General features: G+C 54.1%; 8 protein-coding genes across 8 annotated transcripts; 2 read left to right on the top strand and 6 right to left on the bottom strand.

Moving 5' to 3' along the window:
- Positions 1-178: 178 nt before the first annotated feature.
- On the top strand, positions 179-1,154 carry PG994_007831 (uncharacterized protein; the record flags this gene model as incomplete). Its single annotated transcript, XM_066859240.1, has 3 exons — positions 179-344; positions 491-775; positions 886-1,154. 3 exons carry the CDS (start codon positions 179-181, stop codon positions 1,152-1,154), a joined length of 720 nt encoding a protein of 239 aa, XP_066714727.1.
- A 272-nt stretch (positions 1,155-1,426) lies between these two features.
- On the bottom strand, positions 1,427-4,089 carry PG994_007830 (kinase-like domain-containing protein; the record flags this gene model as incomplete). Its single annotated transcript, XM_066859239.1, has 8 exons — positions 1,427-1,793; positions 1,924-1,949; positions 2,002-2,025; positions 2,199-2,257; positions 2,344-2,535; positions 2,610-2,886; positions 2,948-3,228; positions 3,876-4,089. 8 exons carry the CDS (start codon positions 4,087-4,089, stop codon positions 1,427-1,429), a joined length of 1,440 nt encoding a protein of 479 aa, XP_066714726.1.
- Positions 4,090-4,932: 843 nt separating this feature from the next.
- Positions 4,933-5,922, bottom strand: PG994_007829 (uncharacterized protein; the record flags this gene model as incomplete). The annotated part of the gene is made up of 1 exon (XM_066859238.1): positions 4,933-5,922. One exon carries the CDS (start codon positions 5,920-5,922, stop codon positions 4,933-4,935), a length of 990 nt encoding a protein of 329 aa, XP_066714725.1.
- Positions 5,923-6,312: 390 nt separating this feature from the next.
- Positions 6,313-7,218, bottom strand: PG994_007828 (uncharacterized protein; the record flags this gene model as incomplete). Its single annotated transcript, XM_066859237.1, has 1 exon — positions 6,313-7,218. The coding sequence occupies one exon, from the start codon at positions 7,216-7,218 to the stop codon at positions 6,313-6,315; it is 906 nt and encodes a 301-aa protein (XP_066714724.1).
- A 485-nt stretch (positions 7,219-7,703) lies between these two features.
- Positions 7,704-8,636, bottom strand: PG994_007827 (Alpha beta superfamily; the record flags this gene model as incomplete). Its single annotated transcript, XM_066859236.1, has 1 exon — positions 7,704-8,636. One exon carries the CDS (start codon positions 8,634-8,636, stop codon positions 7,704-7,706), a length of 933 nt encoding a protein of 310 aa, XP_066714723.1.
- Positions 8,637-9,610: 974 nt separating this feature from the next.
- On the top strand, positions 9,611-10,966 carry PG994_007826 (uncharacterized protein; the record flags this gene model as incomplete). The annotated part of the gene is made up of 3 exons (XM_066859235.1): positions 9,611-9,869; positions 10,001-10,879; positions 10,947-10,966. The coding sequence occupies 3 exons, from the start codon at positions 9,611-9,613 to the stop codon at positions 10,964-10,966; spliced, it is 1,158 nt and encodes a 385-aa protein (XP_066714722.1).
- Positions 10,967-11,392: 426 nt separating this feature from the next.
- Positions 11,393-12,812, bottom strand: PG994_007825 (NAD(P)H-dependent D-xylose reductase-like protein; the record flags this gene model as incomplete). Its single annotated transcript, XM_066859234.1, has 3 exons — positions 11,393-11,428; positions 11,502-12,292; positions 12,662-12,812. The coding sequence occupies 3 exons, from the start codon at positions 12,810-12,812 to the stop codon at positions 11,393-11,395; spliced, it is 978 nt and encodes a 325-aa protein (XP_066714721.1).
- Positions 12,813-15,640: 2,828 nt separating this feature from the next.
- On the bottom strand, positions 15,641-17,578 carry PG994_007824 (uncharacterized protein; the record flags this gene model as incomplete). The annotated part of the gene is made up of 6 exons (XM_066859233.1): positions 15,641-15,700; positions 15,776-15,976; positions 16,027-16,066; positions 16,122-16,305; positions 16,356-17,100; positions 17,150-17,578. 6 exons carry the CDS (start codon positions 17,576-17,578, stop codon positions 15,641-15,643), a joined length of 1,659 nt encoding a protein of 552 aa, XP_066714720.1.
- Positions 17,579-17,637: the final 59 nt, after the last annotated feature.

The following is a 17,637-nucleotide window of genomic DNA, read 5'->3' as shown; positions in this document are numbered from 1 at the left end:
ACCATGTAGGATAATCAAAGCGGGGGTATGCCAACCCTGACAATACCAAAAAGTCGTGATCCACCGCAGCTGGGTGGGGGAGTTGTCGAGCTGCTTACTATATCTTACTTCGTATGCACGTACAGCCTCGCTGATTCACGCATCTGACCAACGCCGCTTTGAAATCGGTTGATTTATCATGGGCGGCTCTTTGTCCAAGCCCGACCCATCGAGGTCGTCCCTCGAGGTGATAGGCGCCGGCTACTCGCGAACGGGCACGTCTTCGATGCAGCTTGCGCTGGAGAAGCTGGTGGACGGGCCCATCTACCACGGCGGGACGCAGATCTGGCTGAGCGGCGATGACAGTAGGCTCACCCTGTCCAATAACCCCTACCCCTTTATCGCAGTCACATGGAAAAGGAGTGCTACTCGTGTATCGAGAAAACTACTGCATTCGTTAAAAGATAAAAGTTCGTTTCACTGACTTGAACCTTGGGGGGAACTCTCACAGGGCGCACGAAACTCTGGGCGCTAGCCTGCGACGCCAAGTTCGTGCAGCACGACCCCGAGCGCACGCGGAAGCTGGTGCGCGATGCGGTGCGCGGGTACGCGGGCCTGGTCGACATCCCGGGCATCTGGTTCGTGCCGGAGCTGGTGGCGCTGTTCCCGGACGTGCGCGTCGTGCTCAACACGCGGCCGTCCGTCCGCTGGATCCCCGGCATCCTCACCGGGTTCGAGCGCTCCGTTGACGAGCTTTTGGTGGCGAATGGGCGCGAGCCTGGCCGATATGGTTCGTGTGAGTGGGATATCTCTTCATAGAAACCTCCGAGGAACCCCTGACCTAAAGAGGGATCTATTCCTTCTGAGTTGTGTTTTATGCTGATGCTTTTATGTTTTGAATTGAAGTCATTCTTGACTTGTACCAGAATGATATCATCAAGTCCGTACCAAAAGAGCAGCTCCTAGTTATGGAGGTCAAAGATGGCTGGCCGCCGTTGGCACAATTTCTGCATAAGCCGGTGCCGGATGAGGACTTTCCACGCGTCAACGAGAAGGCAGCATTCGATAGGCAAGCAAGGTCGATACTTACCAAGCTGGTGTTAACTTGGGTTGGCATAGTAGTAACCACTGGTAGCAGTGTATATTTGGGATGGCGACTCTGGCAACACCAGTAATAGTACAAGGGCTCGGGGCTAGGATAAGATGGATGATAGGTTCAATTCAGATGATATACTTCAAACTGGTATTCTTATTGAATGTTCTATCGGAATTAGATATATACAACAGCCGCGAGCCTCTTGGTATCTCGCTCACTAAGAGCATCTTCAGTTTTTGATAAATCAAGATGCCCATACCATTTCCGGCCCCATCAACGCAGACATCAACTAATTGATATCCCCAAACTGTATGCCGGCCGCGGCTCCCCGGTTCGCGGCTTCCTGAGGATCTACGGGGGCGGCGGCGGCGTCGGCTCTTCCAGACCTTTCCCAGCCGCGAACTCCTTTTCCGGTGCGTTCTTGAGGTGGTCGTTAATGAACTCGTGCAGGCCGGCGTCCCTCTCCCAGTCCGGGAGCTTCCCTTCTTCCGCCTTCTGGTTGCCGTCCTCGATTTGCGCCGTCACGTTGAGGTAGAGGAGATCCAGCGTGCCCCGGACGTCCAACGACCGCGCCATGAGCGTCGCGACGGTATAGCGAAGTTCCACGTCATATCGCCCGTACGGGCCGGGGAGAACAAGATCCTCGTTCTCGAGGAAGTAGGCATATGTTTCCGGGACCACCACCTTCTTGCCAGAAGGGTACGTGAAAATGGCATCCCTGCAAAACTTTTGATCGTGATCAGAGACGAACGTGGCCTTTGTCATGAGGGGAACACATGATCATTCCAATGCCCCATCTGTTGCAAGTAGTTAGGGCACCGCCTACAAGCAAGGGTGGCATCACTTACAAGTTCGTCTTGTAGGTCCATGTGTCCTGGTCAGGGTACATACCCAAAACTGCTCCGGTGCCATCCAGCGGTGTTTACCGCGACTCTCAAAAATGCTTGAGTCTATTAGGCTGTTAGATAAGTACCTTATGCCAATATGGACTAGGTCCCTTACTGTTTTCTAGTCATTCCTGGTTGAGATGTTCGCACAACCCCCAATCTCCTAGCTGTATCCTCTCTCCGTCAGTATGGCCATGCGTGTAGATTTGCTAGCATGCAAGAAGAAGAGATCGTACCACTGCTCTGAAGAATTCATGTTCCTTGTCCTCGGGATTGTTACTTTGACCGAGGAAGACTGTAGCGCTGTTAACGTACTTTGGCCCAAAGCTGGACATACGCGCGTGCGTGAGGTACGTGAGGTGTGTGGGTATGGGAACTTACCATTGTAAATATCTACGTTGAAATGCACAACGTTCGCTATTTCCTCGTCATAAACGAACTCTTCGCTGTAAGGTTCCTTCACCAGCATATCATCAAGTTCCTCTTCCGTTACCTCGGGATCTTCCTGTTTGGTATACGTGCGCCATGCAGCTGCGGCATATGGGAAACCCATGGCAAGACACTGTCGAACCACTAGGGAAAAGATCGTCAGTTGTGCGACTATAACCACCTCTCTGGGGACTGCGCTGCTTAGAAGCATAACCTACGGCAGAGAAACAACCTCCAGAGGAGCCGGTTCGGAATAAAAGTCAGCTTGGGATACATGTCATTGCCCGGCTGAGCCAATGCGGCCTCGTTGAGTCGTTCGATCAAGTTGCAAAGCTCCCCATGCTCCAGAAACTCGGTGAGGAGGAAGGATTCATCGGAACCTGGGAATTTATAGTCATCAAGGCGCTCAGCTGGCTGGTCGCTGTCTGGTGTCGGGAGCCTGTATAGGGGTAAAGGATCGACGAGGTACGGTACATGCTCCATCCCCCTCATAAACTGTCGGTACATTTTCCTGTTAGCAAACGGACTTCTGCTCCGCCGCCGAAAGCCTACTTACTTCGTACCATGCGTGTTCGCGTTGGAGCGATCGATGAGTACCTGCATGGTCAGCCTTGACAGGAGCCTTGACGACTACATGCCTCATGTGTTGCCCGGCGGTGTTCTTCTGTGAGTATTTGGCGGCTATTCCGAACCCTCCGTATCCTAGGGTCCTTTCATATTCGAAGCTTTCATTGTCGAACCTTGACCTAAGCTTCTTCAGAGCAGCGCGTGCTAGTAGAAACTTGGCTTCGTTTTTATCATAAGCTCCAGCCTTTACGGGAAAGAGATCCCTGAGAACTAGAGTGTGTTGGTCGTAAGTAATCGCGGAAGCAAAGTGGTGTCAAGAATCTATCAGGCTCGGATTCCTCACTTACCTGGTGGTGGGAGAACCCCTCCCGGTGGCAGGGCTGGCCCAGGGGCAGCCATAGCCAAGTTCTGAATGATGCTGGGAATCCGTGATGCAAAAGGGGCAGCAGATCCAGGTATATGCCTCTTTCAATTGTAGGATTATTCGATGCCAACTAGGAGTCTACATAGAGGGAGCTATGATATGTGCAATCCACTGATCCGAGTGAGAGGGCATGGCTCTTTGAACCTCGAGCCTCATTGTGGTGAATATTTCCTTTGTGTTCGGTTTCTCATCGCATTGTTGAGTTCCGTATGCATTCATGTTGCTACTGTGGCAGTTGGGGACAATGGGAACACGGAATGCTAGGCCATAGGAAGCATTGGACAAAAAACAACGTGTTTTTGGAATATATAGATTGTATTATATGTGTCTGTAGCAGTAGTATGTGATTGTGTGGGAATAAACGTACAATGCAGGAGATCTATGTGTCTCAGATACCCGTGCGGTTAACCAACTTCCTTGTTGCATCCTAGGCAATCACTCCAAGTTCGCAATTGTTGCATTCGCGCCTGTCTCCTTCGTGTCAAAGACGAACGCTGGGCCGGTTCCAAATAAGGTGGTCGTGGGCTCAGCGACAGCGATTGCGCCTCCTCTTCGGTGAGGCTACCTCGTTGGTGCAGGATGTTGTGCTTCTCATCGCCGAACAGCAACGTCAGGAGAGAACGGAGCTGTGGCGGTTTAGATAGAATGGCGTCAAAGCCAATTTCGAGAAGACTCTTTTCGTGCTCGGGGGTCGTATGAGGCAGCATGGCGATAATGACGCATGGCCGCAGTTGGTGACTAGTCTCGAACGCCCGGATCTCCCTTGTCGCTTTCAGGCCGTCCATCACAGGCATGGCCAAGTCTAGATAGGTAGCCTCTATCAACGCTCGATGCTTATTATAGTACTACTAGCGGGCATGAGGAGACTCTAACGTACCCATCAATATGCACCGGAAAGCCGCAGGATCTGCCTTGTATGTTAAAACCGCTAGAAGCCCGTTCTCAAGTATGGTGGGCGTCCTATGGGCTTTTTGCTCGAAAATCTTGAAGGCAAGCTAGAAACGACGCATTAGTCGGTTAGGTCGTTCGGTAAGGAAGACAAGTATAGGATAGACCTACTCTTTGGTTTACTCTGTTGTCTTCGACCACTAGGAATCGTACTCCACCAGTTGACAGTGTTGTTGTCCCCTGAAGGGAACCGCTTGCTTGGGTAGCAGACATTAAAGTAGGTACTGTGGCAACTGTAAGTGATTAGACGTGAGCGCCCTCTATTTATTTAACATTGTTCTGGGATCGCTTTGTGAAAAGTCCATGTTGGCGAATGAGATGGTAGTCAGGTATCAATTGGATTACTAAATCCCGAAGCCACCTAAAACCCCGCTTCTCACGCCTGGAAGGAGTGCTTTCAAGGCATTCCCGCCCCGCGTCTGAATTGACCGGAACTCGATCCGATTTACGCTAGATGAAAGTCGGGTTATCTGAGTAGGTCGCGGGACCACCCCCTGAGTTCCATTTCAATGCCCCCTTTCCCCAATGAACCCGTATAAAGATAGTATAAAAATTTGCTATCTAGGTATGCACTTTACGCGAGGAGCATAGATGCATGCCTCTTATTCCTTGACACACGCTTCGCACCACACAGCAAGTTTGACACCCCACTCCTCCTCCTTCTCAACACCCGTCGCGAGACCCAGAGGCGGGCTGATGTGGTTATGGCCGGGGATCGACTCGACCTTCAGCAGATCCTTCCACGGCCACACCTCCGCGAAGTCCTGGTTCGGCTGCAAGATATCGTCCGGATCCAGCTCGCTCGTGAGCGCCAAGTACGGCGTCCCCCTCGTGGGCGGCCGCGCGTCGCCGCGCCCCTTGGCCGCCTCCACCAGCCCGATAGGCGACCTCGCGTAGTGGTCGTCCCCGTAGTACGCACCGAGCGGCTCCTGCATGGGCCCGGCCGGCATGTTCTTGAAGTGGGCCGGCATGCCGAGGAACACTATGCCCCGCAGGAGCGCCCCGGTCCTGTCCCCGCGCCGGGCCCCAGCATCGATCGTGAACAGGTCGCGCGCCCCCGCGAGCGCGGGATCCAGCGCGTACGTCGCCGCGTGCACGCCGCCGGCCGAGTTGCCCAGCAGGAAGATGTCGGTCCCGGCCTCGTAGCCGGCGTGCCGCGACGGCAGCTCCTCGGCGATCCAGCGCAAGACGGCCGCGACGTCCTCGCCGCCCGAGGGGTAGACCGCGCCGTGGTCGAAGCGGCGGTAGTTGGTGACGACGGCCGTGTAGCCGAAGCGGGCGGCGAAGAAGTGTGCCACGTTGCCGTAGGTCAGCCCGCCGCTGTGCTCCTCGTTGCGCTTCGAGTTGAAGACGAAGCCGCCGCCGTGCACGAACACCAAGACCTTCTGGGGGCGGCCCTTCTGCTGGGCGATAGTCTCCTCCGAGGGGTAATACACGTCAAGCGTCTGCCGCTCGTGCGGGCCGAAGCTGTACTCTTCGCGCCGAGTGGATCGGATCTCCGACTCGCGCGCTAGAAGCAACGGGGCGTAAGCCTGTACCGTAGGGCCCACGACTTGATAGATCGCTCGCCCTAAAGCTGGGAGTTGTTCCATTTTGTGAATGTTTTAGCGTCACGTAGTGCAAGAGCTCAATGGTTGTAAATAAAGACCTTGTACTTCGGAGAGCTGCCTCAAGGCTGCAGGTGGCTAGGAATATATACAATGACCGCTCTGCATACTCGGCTATTTCCAGAACTCCGAAGCGTGGAGACCTGCGGGGATCTCATTACCCCATCTTGGCGCCTTAGTCACCATCCATCGCCTCTTACAAGGCCTTGCTGTGTTCCCGGGCATTAAAGCGGACATCAAAGCTGGTATTGGCACTAGCTGCGGACATTCTTGCGGCGAGGTATTCTTCGAACATAGGTACATGTGTGAGCGATTTCTTCGAGCTCGCGCCAACGTATCGAAATTAAGCCTGTTAACGACGGCGCCCTCCCTTCTTTACTCCAAGGAAACGTCATGGGTCATTCGAAACTTCAGTAAGTCGCTCTTCACAATATCGTCCTTTTTACCTTCGAGCTGCTCCATATCCCAATTGACGCTGGCGAATCTACCGCTAAGCCAGGGCCGTCGCTCTTTCGTAAGCCAAACCAACGTATGCGCCGGGAGTGCCGGCTTGTCAACCAAGATCGCATGCATGGATTCGGGCATATTGCCTGCAAGCTCGGTAGGGACGCTCCCAGGATGCAAAGAGAAGCACACGAGACCCTGCTCCGCGTACTCCGTGGCCATGTTTTCGGCCAGACGGATCACGGCGAACTTGGAGGTCTGATAAGCGGCGCCCCCGGAGGTGAACCCAAAGGCGCCGTAGCTGGAGATAAGAACGTTTGTCTTGAGTTCGCTCTTGAGCAGCATCGGTAGGCAGTACTTGGACATGAGGTACGTGCCCCTGAGGTTGATCTCGAACGTCAGCCACCAGTCGGGGGCGTTGGATTCCGCGAGCGGCAGCCATTGCTCCAGGTAGCCCGCATTGTTTATGAGGATGTCCAGAGCGCCACCGAAGCCTTGGGCGACGGCCTCCGTGGCTGCCCTGACACTATCTTCGGACTGCACGTCCAGAGTAAGCGCGAGGACCTGCGGCGGCTCTTTGCAACCGGCGTCCGATGCGGCTTGCTTCAGCTCTGAAGCTAGATCGGAGAGGCTAGAACGGGCACCGATGGCAATCTTGCTGCAGCCAGCTCTCGCCAAAGTAAGAGCTGTTTCGCGACCAATACCCTTCGAGGCACCTGTGATGAACACAGATCGACCTGAAAGATCATCGTTTTTGGTCGAGATGAATTTATAAGTATCAGTGTGTCGCGTCTCAGTGAAGCTTCGTATAGCTTTTTTGTTGGCATCCGCAGACATGATGGAGAGCTTTATGATGTCTATATTTAAATGGGGTTGGGAAGGAGGGTTGGAGGGAGAGTACCTAAATAATTTAGATAGGAGCGTTCAATCTCTCGCGGATGAGAAACAGCCAAGACTTTATTGAACGGCAAAGGGTCAATTGAATTTACAAGCCGGATTCAAGTTGTCGTCATGATTCGGCTCGAAGATAATGTCCGCCGGCGTTAAGCCTAGCCGGGATCGGGCACAGCCGAGCTGGGTACCCAAATCCTAGGTGCCACCAGAATCGGAACAGCTTGGCATGCCGTTGAAACTGACCACAATTGGCACATTATGGCAACATGCAACCAACTCGCACCACAAAATCCAGCACCTCATACACTGCGCTGTCCTGGGCTGTGTGTGTGTGTGTGTGCAAGAAATGCAATGAATCGATAGCCTCCCGCTCGAGCAAAGCGTTTCTGATTTGCCAAAACGCACGAAACATTGTACTGGAGCAAAGCCTAAGACGCCTTGGCCGAAATATCTTGTATTCTTTTCGAGATGAAGTCGGCCACAGCTTTCCGTCCTTCGACTCTGAATATGGCATCGTTGTGGAAAGCGCTACTGACAGCATGCCTTTCCGCGACTAACCCGGACTGTATAGACCGATCAAACAGTTGCTGGCTGAGGTGTTTAGGAACGAGCTCATCCTTGGCGGCTTCTAAGAAGAACAGGCGAGGACGAGGACTTTCGTTCTTATACCTCTTGGCGATACTGTTGAGATTCTTCCACGAATCGAGGTGGTTGCGCAGGAATGGCCAGAGATATTTGTATGGAAGCCACTTCTGCGGATAGAGCACCTCCAACATGGCACGTATTGATGTGAATGCTGTTTCTAGGACCAATGAGTTGAGTCGACAGTTGCCAGGCATTGCATACTCTGCTGCTAGATTCGTAGCAACACCAGAACCGATGCTTTGGCCCCAGAGTAAGACTTCCGCTGGTGGGTTGCGGGAATCTGGTTTCCCAGTCTCGGCCACATACGAGTTACGATGATAGTCGGATATCCAATTGAGGGCGGCTGCAGCGTCCAGCCGCAACCCCTTTTCCGTAGGACGACCGCTGGACGTCCAATAGCCCCTATAACTCAGACAGACGAAGGAAAGCCTGAATTTCCTGGACTCAGAAAACATTTGCCTTTTTATGATACAGAGGACCTGCGAAAGATCCGGCAAGCGCGGAGGTGTGGATGAGGCATTGCCCTGGAAATATAGGATGTAAAAGTTGACTGCCTCCTCTCTGCGCTCAGCGCCAAGATGCACGTCAGCTACACAGAGGGCGAGGTCCTTTCCATCGCTACTGCGTGCTCTTCCTTCACGCCACTTGATGCCGGCGCATTGGCTTGCGTAGTCGTCTATTTGTTCCCATCGAGCGTTCGGTGGGAGGCCGGGCATGTATATTATCTTGTTCTGGAAAGTCACCAGCATGCAGCATTTCCAGGTCCACAAGGCGACGAAAAGGCCACTGAACACCACAGGGGCCAGGGCCAGACCCTCGAGATGAAAAGCTCTGATGCAAGTCCACGTGGGAACCAGGCTGCAGGGTGGCTTGGCGGTATGTTTGAGTGGTGGAAGTGAAAAAGCAACACGCCGCCGAGCTATCGCTAGCGATCGAGCGCCATGGGTGGATAGCATGAAGGAATATCTCTCGACATAAACGCCGCGACGTTGCTATTGGAAATAGTGTGCAGCAACTCAGCGCATCCAATTGCTCGCTGCCAATACTCTTCTGCCCCTGCTGTTGGTTGGGGGTGGGAGAAGATATCGCGATGGATGACGGAGAAGCCACTTGATGGCTGAGGAGTGCAGTACTTTAGGTTAGCTCGCAAACATACACGAGCCTTCATCCCATCCCAATCAATTCATCTCATCCTTCACGGTCAAGGGGATGTCAATGGTTAGATGCTTGCTGCCGTCCGTTACTGGCGTGGGGAAATCACTAAAAACAGGGACAAAGTCAGGCGGACTAGCTGAGCTGGGGACTTAGCGGACCCTGGAAAACGGCTGGCTGGTAATGCTCTGGGCCCGGGCACACTTGCATCAGCCATCATCAGATGCGATTTATGGGCTATGGAGGATCAATAAAACAAAACCCCACGGCGGGCTCCTGCCAGTTACTGCCCGGTTCCAAAAGTAAACATTCATGCATCCCATCGCACCATCAAAATCAAGTTGAGTAATCAGCAGCAATCAAGCAAGCAATCAGCAGCAGGCATCTTATTTAATCGACCATCCCTCGATCCCACCGACAAGTTCGTGATCTCGCCGCACTACAAAGCAAAGTTTCCCATCTATAAGGAGAGCTTCGTTCCAATCCCAAAAATTCGCAAAACTACGTCAGAGGCATTTCATACCCACTCGATTTAATCATGTCTGGGCAAACCAACGAAGACGCCGCCGCTGCTGCTGCCGGCCGCGATTCGCCCGCCCGTCACATCGAACTGGCCGAGGGCGATGACCATCACGGCAACGGCGCACCCAGCCCAGCCCTGACAGACAGCAAAGGCTGGGACGGCAAGTTGCGCATCGAACGCACTGCTCAGCTCCAGAACCCTGAGGCCATTTCCGACCCCGAGTATTCTGACGACGAGAATGTCCTGCCGGGTGAATCGATATCGGCCGACGAAGGTTGGTTTCTAAACCACCCCCCCCTCCCATCCCCAATCTGCAGCAAAAACAACCCCGCTGTTGATCATATAACCCCCATAAATCCTCAGCAGCCAGCTAACTCTGCGCTTTTCTTTTCTCCCACCCTGCAGACATTCTGGATGACGAAGATCCCGAGACGGAAGACATTGCCCTGATCCAAGCGCGCATTGCCGACATCCCATCATTACGACTGGAGCGCTTCAAGAAGGTCGCCCGCCTTTGCCTGCGCCAGAACCTCATCCAGCACATCGGGGGCTTGTCCTCCCTGGGCCCCACCTTGGAGGAGCTGGACCTGTACGACAACCTCATCTCACATGTCAGAGGGCTGGACGACCTGACCCAGCTCACCACCCTCGACCTGAGCTTCAACAAGATCAAGCACATCAAGCACATCGAGCACATGACCAAGCTGACCGACCTGTTCTTCGTGTCCAACAAGATCAGCACCATTGAGAACCTGGAGTCGCTGGTGAACCTCCGTCAACTGGAGCTGGGCTCCAACCGCATCCGCGAGATCCAGAACCTGGACTCGCTCAAGAACCTCGAGGAACTCTGGCTGGCCAAGAACAAGATTACCCAGATCAAGGCCCTGGACGGTCTACCCAAGCTGCGGCTGCTCAGCATCCAGTCCAACCGCATCAAGGACCTGACGCCGCTGCGCCAGGCCCCGCAGCTCGAGGAGCTCTACATCTCGCACAACGCCCTCGACAGCCTCGAGGGCCTGGACGGGAACATGAACCTGCGCGTTATCGACATCTCCAACAACCTGGTCAAGAGCCTCAAGGGCCTCGAGGGCCTCGCGCAACTTGAGGAGCTCTGGGCGAGCTACAACCATGTCAACGACTTTGCCGAGGTCGAGCGCGTCCTGGCCGACAAGAAGGGCCTCACGACTGTCTACTTTGAGGGCAACCCGCTGCAGTTGAGGCAACCAGCGCTGTATAGGAATAAGGTTCGCCTGGCTTTGCCGCAGGTGCAGCAAATCGATGCCAGTAAGTGGATCACTCATGCACAATACACTTCACCTGATAGTGGCGCAACATACTGACTGTCACATAGCTTTCGTGAAGCAAAGCTAACCTAGCGAATTCTGTTCTCTTTTTCCTTTTTCTCTCGCGATGACTGGGTGGGACTCTCTTTTGACACATTGCATAGCCAGGCGTTTAGGGGAGGTTTTCTTGGCGAAAAGGGGATACGGGTAGAGTAGAGCTCAACGCAGCGCAGCGCATCTATCATGTTTTACGCCACAGCGGAGTAGGAGTCGTACATGGGCAAATCGTTACCTCATTACACACAAAACTTGTTTCTGCTGGTTGCCTAGTTTGAATATGTCACACTCGCCTGCAACAATGGGCTTTATGATTCATTATATTCAAGCTATGTATGTATGCCACCAATGATGAGAACATATTAGATGTATCGGAGAGCGAAACAGCCAGGACATCTACACAACTAGGCTAATACGTCGATTGAGGTGAGTGGGGTGAAAAGGAGCAATTAACACTTCAACCGAAGATCCACATCTTGTCGGTCTCGAAGTACTAGAGATCATTGATGTTAGCTACTTCGGACTTAATCACTAGAGAGAATAGGGGGATCAAAGTATGTACTTACGTTGTGGGGCTGGTTGAAGCGGATGTTCGCGTCCTTGGCGGTGATCTGCTTGATCTCATCCTCGTCGAGGTCAAAATTGCAGCAGGCGAGGTTCTCGGCCATGAGCTCGGGCCGAGTGACCTTGGGGATGACGGCAATGCCGCGCTGGGTGACCCAGCGGAGCAGGACTTGGCTGGGCTTCTTGTCGTGCTTGGCGGCGATGCTGAGGATGGTGGGATCCTGCATCAGGGGCACCAGCAACTCCGCGTGCTTGAAGTGGAACTCCTGGAAGGAGGCCGGGCCGAAGGTCGAATAGGCCGTCATTTGCAGGCCCTCGGACTTGACCAGGTTGACGAGCTCTTGCTGCACCAGGTAGGGGTGGTGCTCGACCTGGAGGGTGGCTGGAGGGATGCGGGCGTAGCGCAGCATGTCGTAGAGCAGCTGGGCCTGGAAGTTGGAGACGCCAATGGCCTTTGTCAGGCCCTGGTCGACGAGGCTCTCCATGGCGCGCCACGTCTCCTGGATGGTGGTCTTGGACTTGACAATCTGCGACTTGCCATCGTAGTGCCAGCCCGGCGGGTATCGCACCGCGGGGTCGACGAACTTGAGGGCGCCGGGGAAATGCATCAGGTACAGGTCAAAGTAATCGACCTGCCAGTCGGCCAGCTGTTTCTTCACCACGGGAGCCACCTGCTCGGGGTCCTGGAATGTGGGCCACAGCTTCGACACGATGAAGAGTTCTTCACGCTTGACGAGGCCATCCTTGATGGCGCGCGCAACACCTTCACCACATTCCTTCTCGTTGCCATAATCTGTTGTATGAAAAAAGGATACTTTATTAGCGATACATTCTGTTGTGCATCATAGCCAACGAATTGGGGAAGTATATAATGCCAAGAAGTCTAGAGATCCATTGTCCGCTATGGGAAACAGGGGTCCATATGGCGGGGTCGTTTGTAATTCGCTCTCGAACTTCCAGTGATGGAGGGGTACTTTGGAAGAGAGCTCCTAGGCGCGGCTACGCCGGGCATTGGGGTTTAGGGGTACGGAAGCCGTCTTCCCACCTGCAGATCGTCCGTCCCAAACGAGGACTGCAGGAAGGTTGATAAACTCCGAGCACGTGTGGTACGTGTGGTGCAGTTGGGAGGGTGTATGCGAGGACAAAATGCTTCGTCACTTACCGCAAGCTCCATCCAATAACCTGTAACCGGTCTTGATGGCATTGTAGACAACATCGGCGCAGATATCATTATCAACCTTCCACAGTCCGAAGCCCACCTGGGGCATATCAGCACCGCTGTTGAGCTTAAGAGTTGGGGTCGTTGGAGCCATATTGTGCATATAATTTCGTTCGGCAAGGAAATTTGATGGGTATCTCAAGAAAGAACTTGTATTCCGTTCCTTCACGGAATAAGGGGTATAGGAGGTGTTTGAGAGGGGGGATGAGTATGAGAAGAGAGAGAGGAATCGAGAACGCCCAGGTCGAGTGTCTGGGAGGAAGCCATGCCTTCTTATACCAGTCGAGTGGACTCATCAAGTCAACACATGACGGGGAAATACCTCCTGAACAGGCGCAAGGGCGCCAATGGAAGTAGCTAGACATCCAGATAGCTGTTGGCATCGCCTCATCCCGACCAGTTCCTGCAGAGAAGAGGACATAGACAACGCTAGAGATACCCGTGTGGGACCCAGACAGATCCGAAGCAGGTGTGCAATCAATCCCAAGCACTTCGCTTCCTGAGGAACACTCCCCCTCCCCTTCCCTCGTACCATGGCCGGACCCAGATTCAGCCTGGGTGCAGAGGGAGTTGATGGATGCCCTTTGGGTAGCACTAGATCAGAAACATGATGAGAAGACTCTGGGCGGCAAGATTATTGGCCAAACGCGCAAATAGGAGCCTAAGATGTACGAAGTAGACCCGGGTCTGGTCGTTGTTGCTAGTTGGCCCCCCATCCAAGGGGCCTCAAGAATACTCATTCGATCCATCACGAGGGGGTGCGGGAGTGGTGTGTACAAAGTAAGCAAATGCGTGCGTTGATTGAGGTGATGGGCAAGAGCTGGAAACACAAGCATTTGATATTAGCCATGCCCAATCACTGCGGGGTGTTGCCCGTGGATAGTGGGGGAACTGCAGCTGCCGCCCTCGCTGAATATCCATTTTCTCCAACTGTTTGGGGGGCACTAAACTCAATTGAAGCATGCACTTGCATTTCGAGAACTTCCTTTCCGTATTAGCGTGCGTCTGTCAAGGTACGAGAAACGTGCTTGACAACAGACGTCTTGGAAATGGCATGGTTTGACGCCCACGAGCGTCTCCTTCTCAATCTTCACTATCTAATGTACCTGATGATGGTCATTCTTGTTTCCATCTTGAGTACAGACGACGAAGTATTTGGCCGAGAGTCTCCAGGGTTTCCACATAGCTTTGGTCTTCTTCTCTCTAGCTATTTAGCCTAAAGCCGGAGAAAGGTCGAAGTTCCACTTGCGGCTAATTCAACCATCTGCCTCTTTTGCTCCAGTTTTTGGCCAAGCAGCCAAGCACCGCAGTGATCGTGAGATTTTTCTTCGTGGGATGCACGCCGCATGGCATGGGTACCTGCTATGCCAGGTTCCGAGGGAACACTGCCCGTGCAGGGCGACCAATACTTGCGAACTGCGCAGTGATGGTTGGCTCGGGCTCTTCCGACCAATTACATCATCTCTGTGTGGGATATCTGAACATTAACATCTGACTTTGGGTACAGAGGCGTGGGTACCACTCGACAGATTCTGCCCAGACCTTCACGTTACGCAAGCCGGCATAACTGCTTTTTAGATCCTTAAATCGTAAAATTATGCGAGGTCCCAAGACCACCACATGATGCTGTCCCCGTGGGGCTTAGGTATACTGACGCCCACTCTATGCTGAACATGCCTAATATGTCTGTTGCCTCTCCACCATCGAAAGTCTGGAGAACATTACTACGGCTCTATTCGGGCCGTATATCTCCAGGATCAAACAGATACAACTCGGTATGTATGTATGTGTACGAATTAGTTGATTAAGTTTAGAGTCGAATGATCAGCCAGTTGCGTCAAACCGAATGAGACTGGTCTGAGTATGATACGAGTGGCCATACTAGTCTGGTATCTGCTCTCCAGCTCTTGCGAATGCAATGTATTATCCGACTTGTCCAACATACCTGGGCATGCAAGAACTGGTTGAAGAAAGAACACATCCAAGGAGTGTGCACAACTGAAGTTTGCTAATCATCGATCAAAAATCTGCTTTCTTTGTCAACTAAACTTCAATATAACAGCTGATTAAATTTGGGAGGGGCCAGCCAGAACTAACCACCGATAAACGGTCATTTGTCTTCCTCCCTCTTTCACATATGAAATGGTAACTGCGCTTGCTTGGTTTTTTCTTTGATGCCACGGTGCTTGGGAACCGGAAAACAGGCCAATAGACTCCATCGAAGCAATCCCAGGGCTATCAAGATGGCCATCTATAATAAGCCAGTCGAGCTGCCTACCTGAGTGAGCTGAGTATGTTACCAATTTTCTCTCAGAAAATCGATTTCGAACAGTTGCATTTTCTAAGGATATTCACGATAGATCGACATAATAACCCATCATTCGCCAACCCCGAACAAATACATCCGCAATGAATCTTCCGAATATGAAAGAGAAGATCAGAAGAATCTTCTCCCCATCACGCTGGGGTTGCTTAGACGATCACAATGTTAAAGAGATCATCCCAGCCCGAGAAAATCCTATTGCTACGGAGTCCCTCAAGCGCCATCACGCTGATATCCCCGTGGCTGGAACTCCCAAGATAGGGAAGTCAGTAACCTTTGCAGGTTCGCAAAGGATGACAGAATGCCCAGCAGAGAGGCCCTTACAGGAGAAGGACTCGGGTGATTAAAAGAGCGGAATGCCGTCAGCTTGAGTAAAGCCACACAGTGGATGTTTGAAATTAGGAATTAGGGGTTGTTTAGGAACGAAAAAGGCAGTCTAGATAGGACACAAGTGTATGGTGGACGACAAATCATTTCTGAACTGGTTTCTTTGATATTTGCATACGAACCGATTGCAGCAGGTAGCGACAACTCGAGTACTTTCCTCTCTCATTAGGAGTAAGCCGGAAATATGTCTCGTACGAAGACAGCCGTTTACATCAAGTCGATGACTGACCCGATTCCACAGCAGGCACAAATAGAGCCTGCATTCGGAAGCCCTAATTCAATAAACAAAATTTATTAGTATTCTCTCGTGATGGAATGTCCAGCAAGCATGGTGGCAGCACACTTACATCAAAAGCAGCCCTGACACGTCTCAACCCGGTGCCCCTCGTTTTGATGGCGACGGCCGGCAACGCGCCCAGCTCGCCGACCCAGTCGACGTGCTCCGACATCATGTGCTCCACCGTGAGCAGCGACAGGGCCCGGAACCCGCACTCGTCGATGGCGGCGTAGAAGCCCACGAGGGACACGTCGTCGACCGGCAGGTATTCCTCGCACCCCGTGTCTTCGTAATGCTGCTGTTTCTTCTTCCCCGCAGGACGTAGCCGAGCTCGACGTCGTCCTCGTCATCGGGGGTGGCGCTACCGCTGCCGTGTGGTGCCGGCCCCAAAGAGGAATCGCAGGCCCGTGATGTACCGTGCGCCGAAGAAGGGCACCAGGGAGACGTAGACGCCGCGGACGGGTTTGTTCGGGGGCAGTTCGACCTCGGCCCGGTGCAGGACGCGGCCCAGCTCGCCGAAGGCCTCGGGGGCCCGGCACCGCGCCGTCTTGATGGCCTTCCAGTCCATCATGAGCTCTGCGGCGTCGAGGTCCCCACCACCTCGAATTGAGATCAGACTTGGCTGTCTGGCCTCCACTGCCGCCTGCTACTCCTCCTCTCTAAGGGGCCCATTCTGCTCACAACGCGCATAGCGTCGGCGAGCGGCCTCACCGTCTGGGCCCAGATGCGGAGGCGGTTCCGCTCCCCGAGGCCGACCTTGTTGTACCGCAGGTTCGTCTTGAGGTGCCGGTACAGCCGGGCCCAGTCGGTGCTGAGAATCTCGGCCGGGGGCAGCAGGAAGGCGTCAAAGAAGGCGTGCAGCTCGCTGCCGGGCCAGAAGCGCGACCGGAAGAAGGGCTGGCTCAGCGGCAGGCCGGCGATCTGCCGCGAGGCCGCGCGGAGGTTCGCGACGTCCGGTGTCTCGAGGTAGCACAGCAGCATCTCGCGGAGCTCCTGCGGTAGCCGGGCAAATGGATCGTCGTCGTCGTCATTCGCACTTGTTACACTTTTACCATTACGAGACACGCCATCGCCGTTACTCTCGGCTTTGGTGGTCATGGGTGTCGCTTCAGAAGCAGCAGGGAGAGCACTAGCGCCAACTGCCGCCGCCGGGGGATCCTCTGCTACGTCGTCGTGCCGGATCCTTAGGCTCGCGACGATTTTCTGGACCTCGGGGATCCGGAACGGGTTGGCGTAGGTGCTGGGGATGACGAGATTGGAGTTGGGCCCCATGAGGACGAAATGCTCGCCCTTGCACAGGTCCTTGACGGTACCCATGTAGAGCCCCCCGTAGTTGTGGCCCCAGTTGGGCAGCTCGGTGCCGCAGGGGACCGACTGGAGGACGCGCCAGAGCGCCTCAATCACGATGCTGTTAGCGCTGTGTGTGCGTATCCGGGGCGGCGACGTTCATGTCGTCCGGCTTGAGCGCCTGCTCGAGCAGAGCCCAGCACGCCTCGTGGAACAAGAACCCCCAGGCGTAGCCGGGCCGCTCCTCGGGCGGCACGTCCGGCCCAGGGGGCCTGATGTCCTGGATGGTGACGCACGTGGAGGGGTCCAGGTCCGGGTCGTCGTACCGCTGGTGGGCCAGAGGCGGGACCGAGTTCTCGGCGCTGTTCACATGGTGGTAGCCGACGCCGGATAGCTGGGGCCGATTACTGCTAGTCGTGGCGGAGGCGGCGGTGCCCGTTGCGATGGTGGGATTATCCGGGTCTCCGGTGCAGTAGACGGCGCGGTAATAGGGGGCCCAGCTCGCAGCGCCAGTGTTGAGGTGGGGGTTGACGAAGCCACAAAAGCCGCATGTCAACCGGCTTACCGGCCAGGTAGCGTTCTGCATCTCACTTTTTTTGTCTTCCTCTTCTTGTCCCTTCCTTCTTTCCTTCTTCACCTCCTACC

The sequence above is a fragment of the Apiospora phragmitis genome (assembly GCF_038363925.1).
Source record: "Apiospora phragmitis strain CBS 135458 chromosome Unknown utg000007l:2111988.0-4706623.0:1.0-2598199.0, whole genome shotgun sequence".
Lineage (NCBI taxonomy): Eukaryota > Fungi > Ascomycota > Sordariomycetes > Amphisphaeriales > Apiosporaceae > Apiospora > Apiospora phragmitis.
The sequence above is the reverse complement of the archived record's forward strand: the minus strand, read 5'-3'. Positions and strand labels throughout refer to the sequence as shown.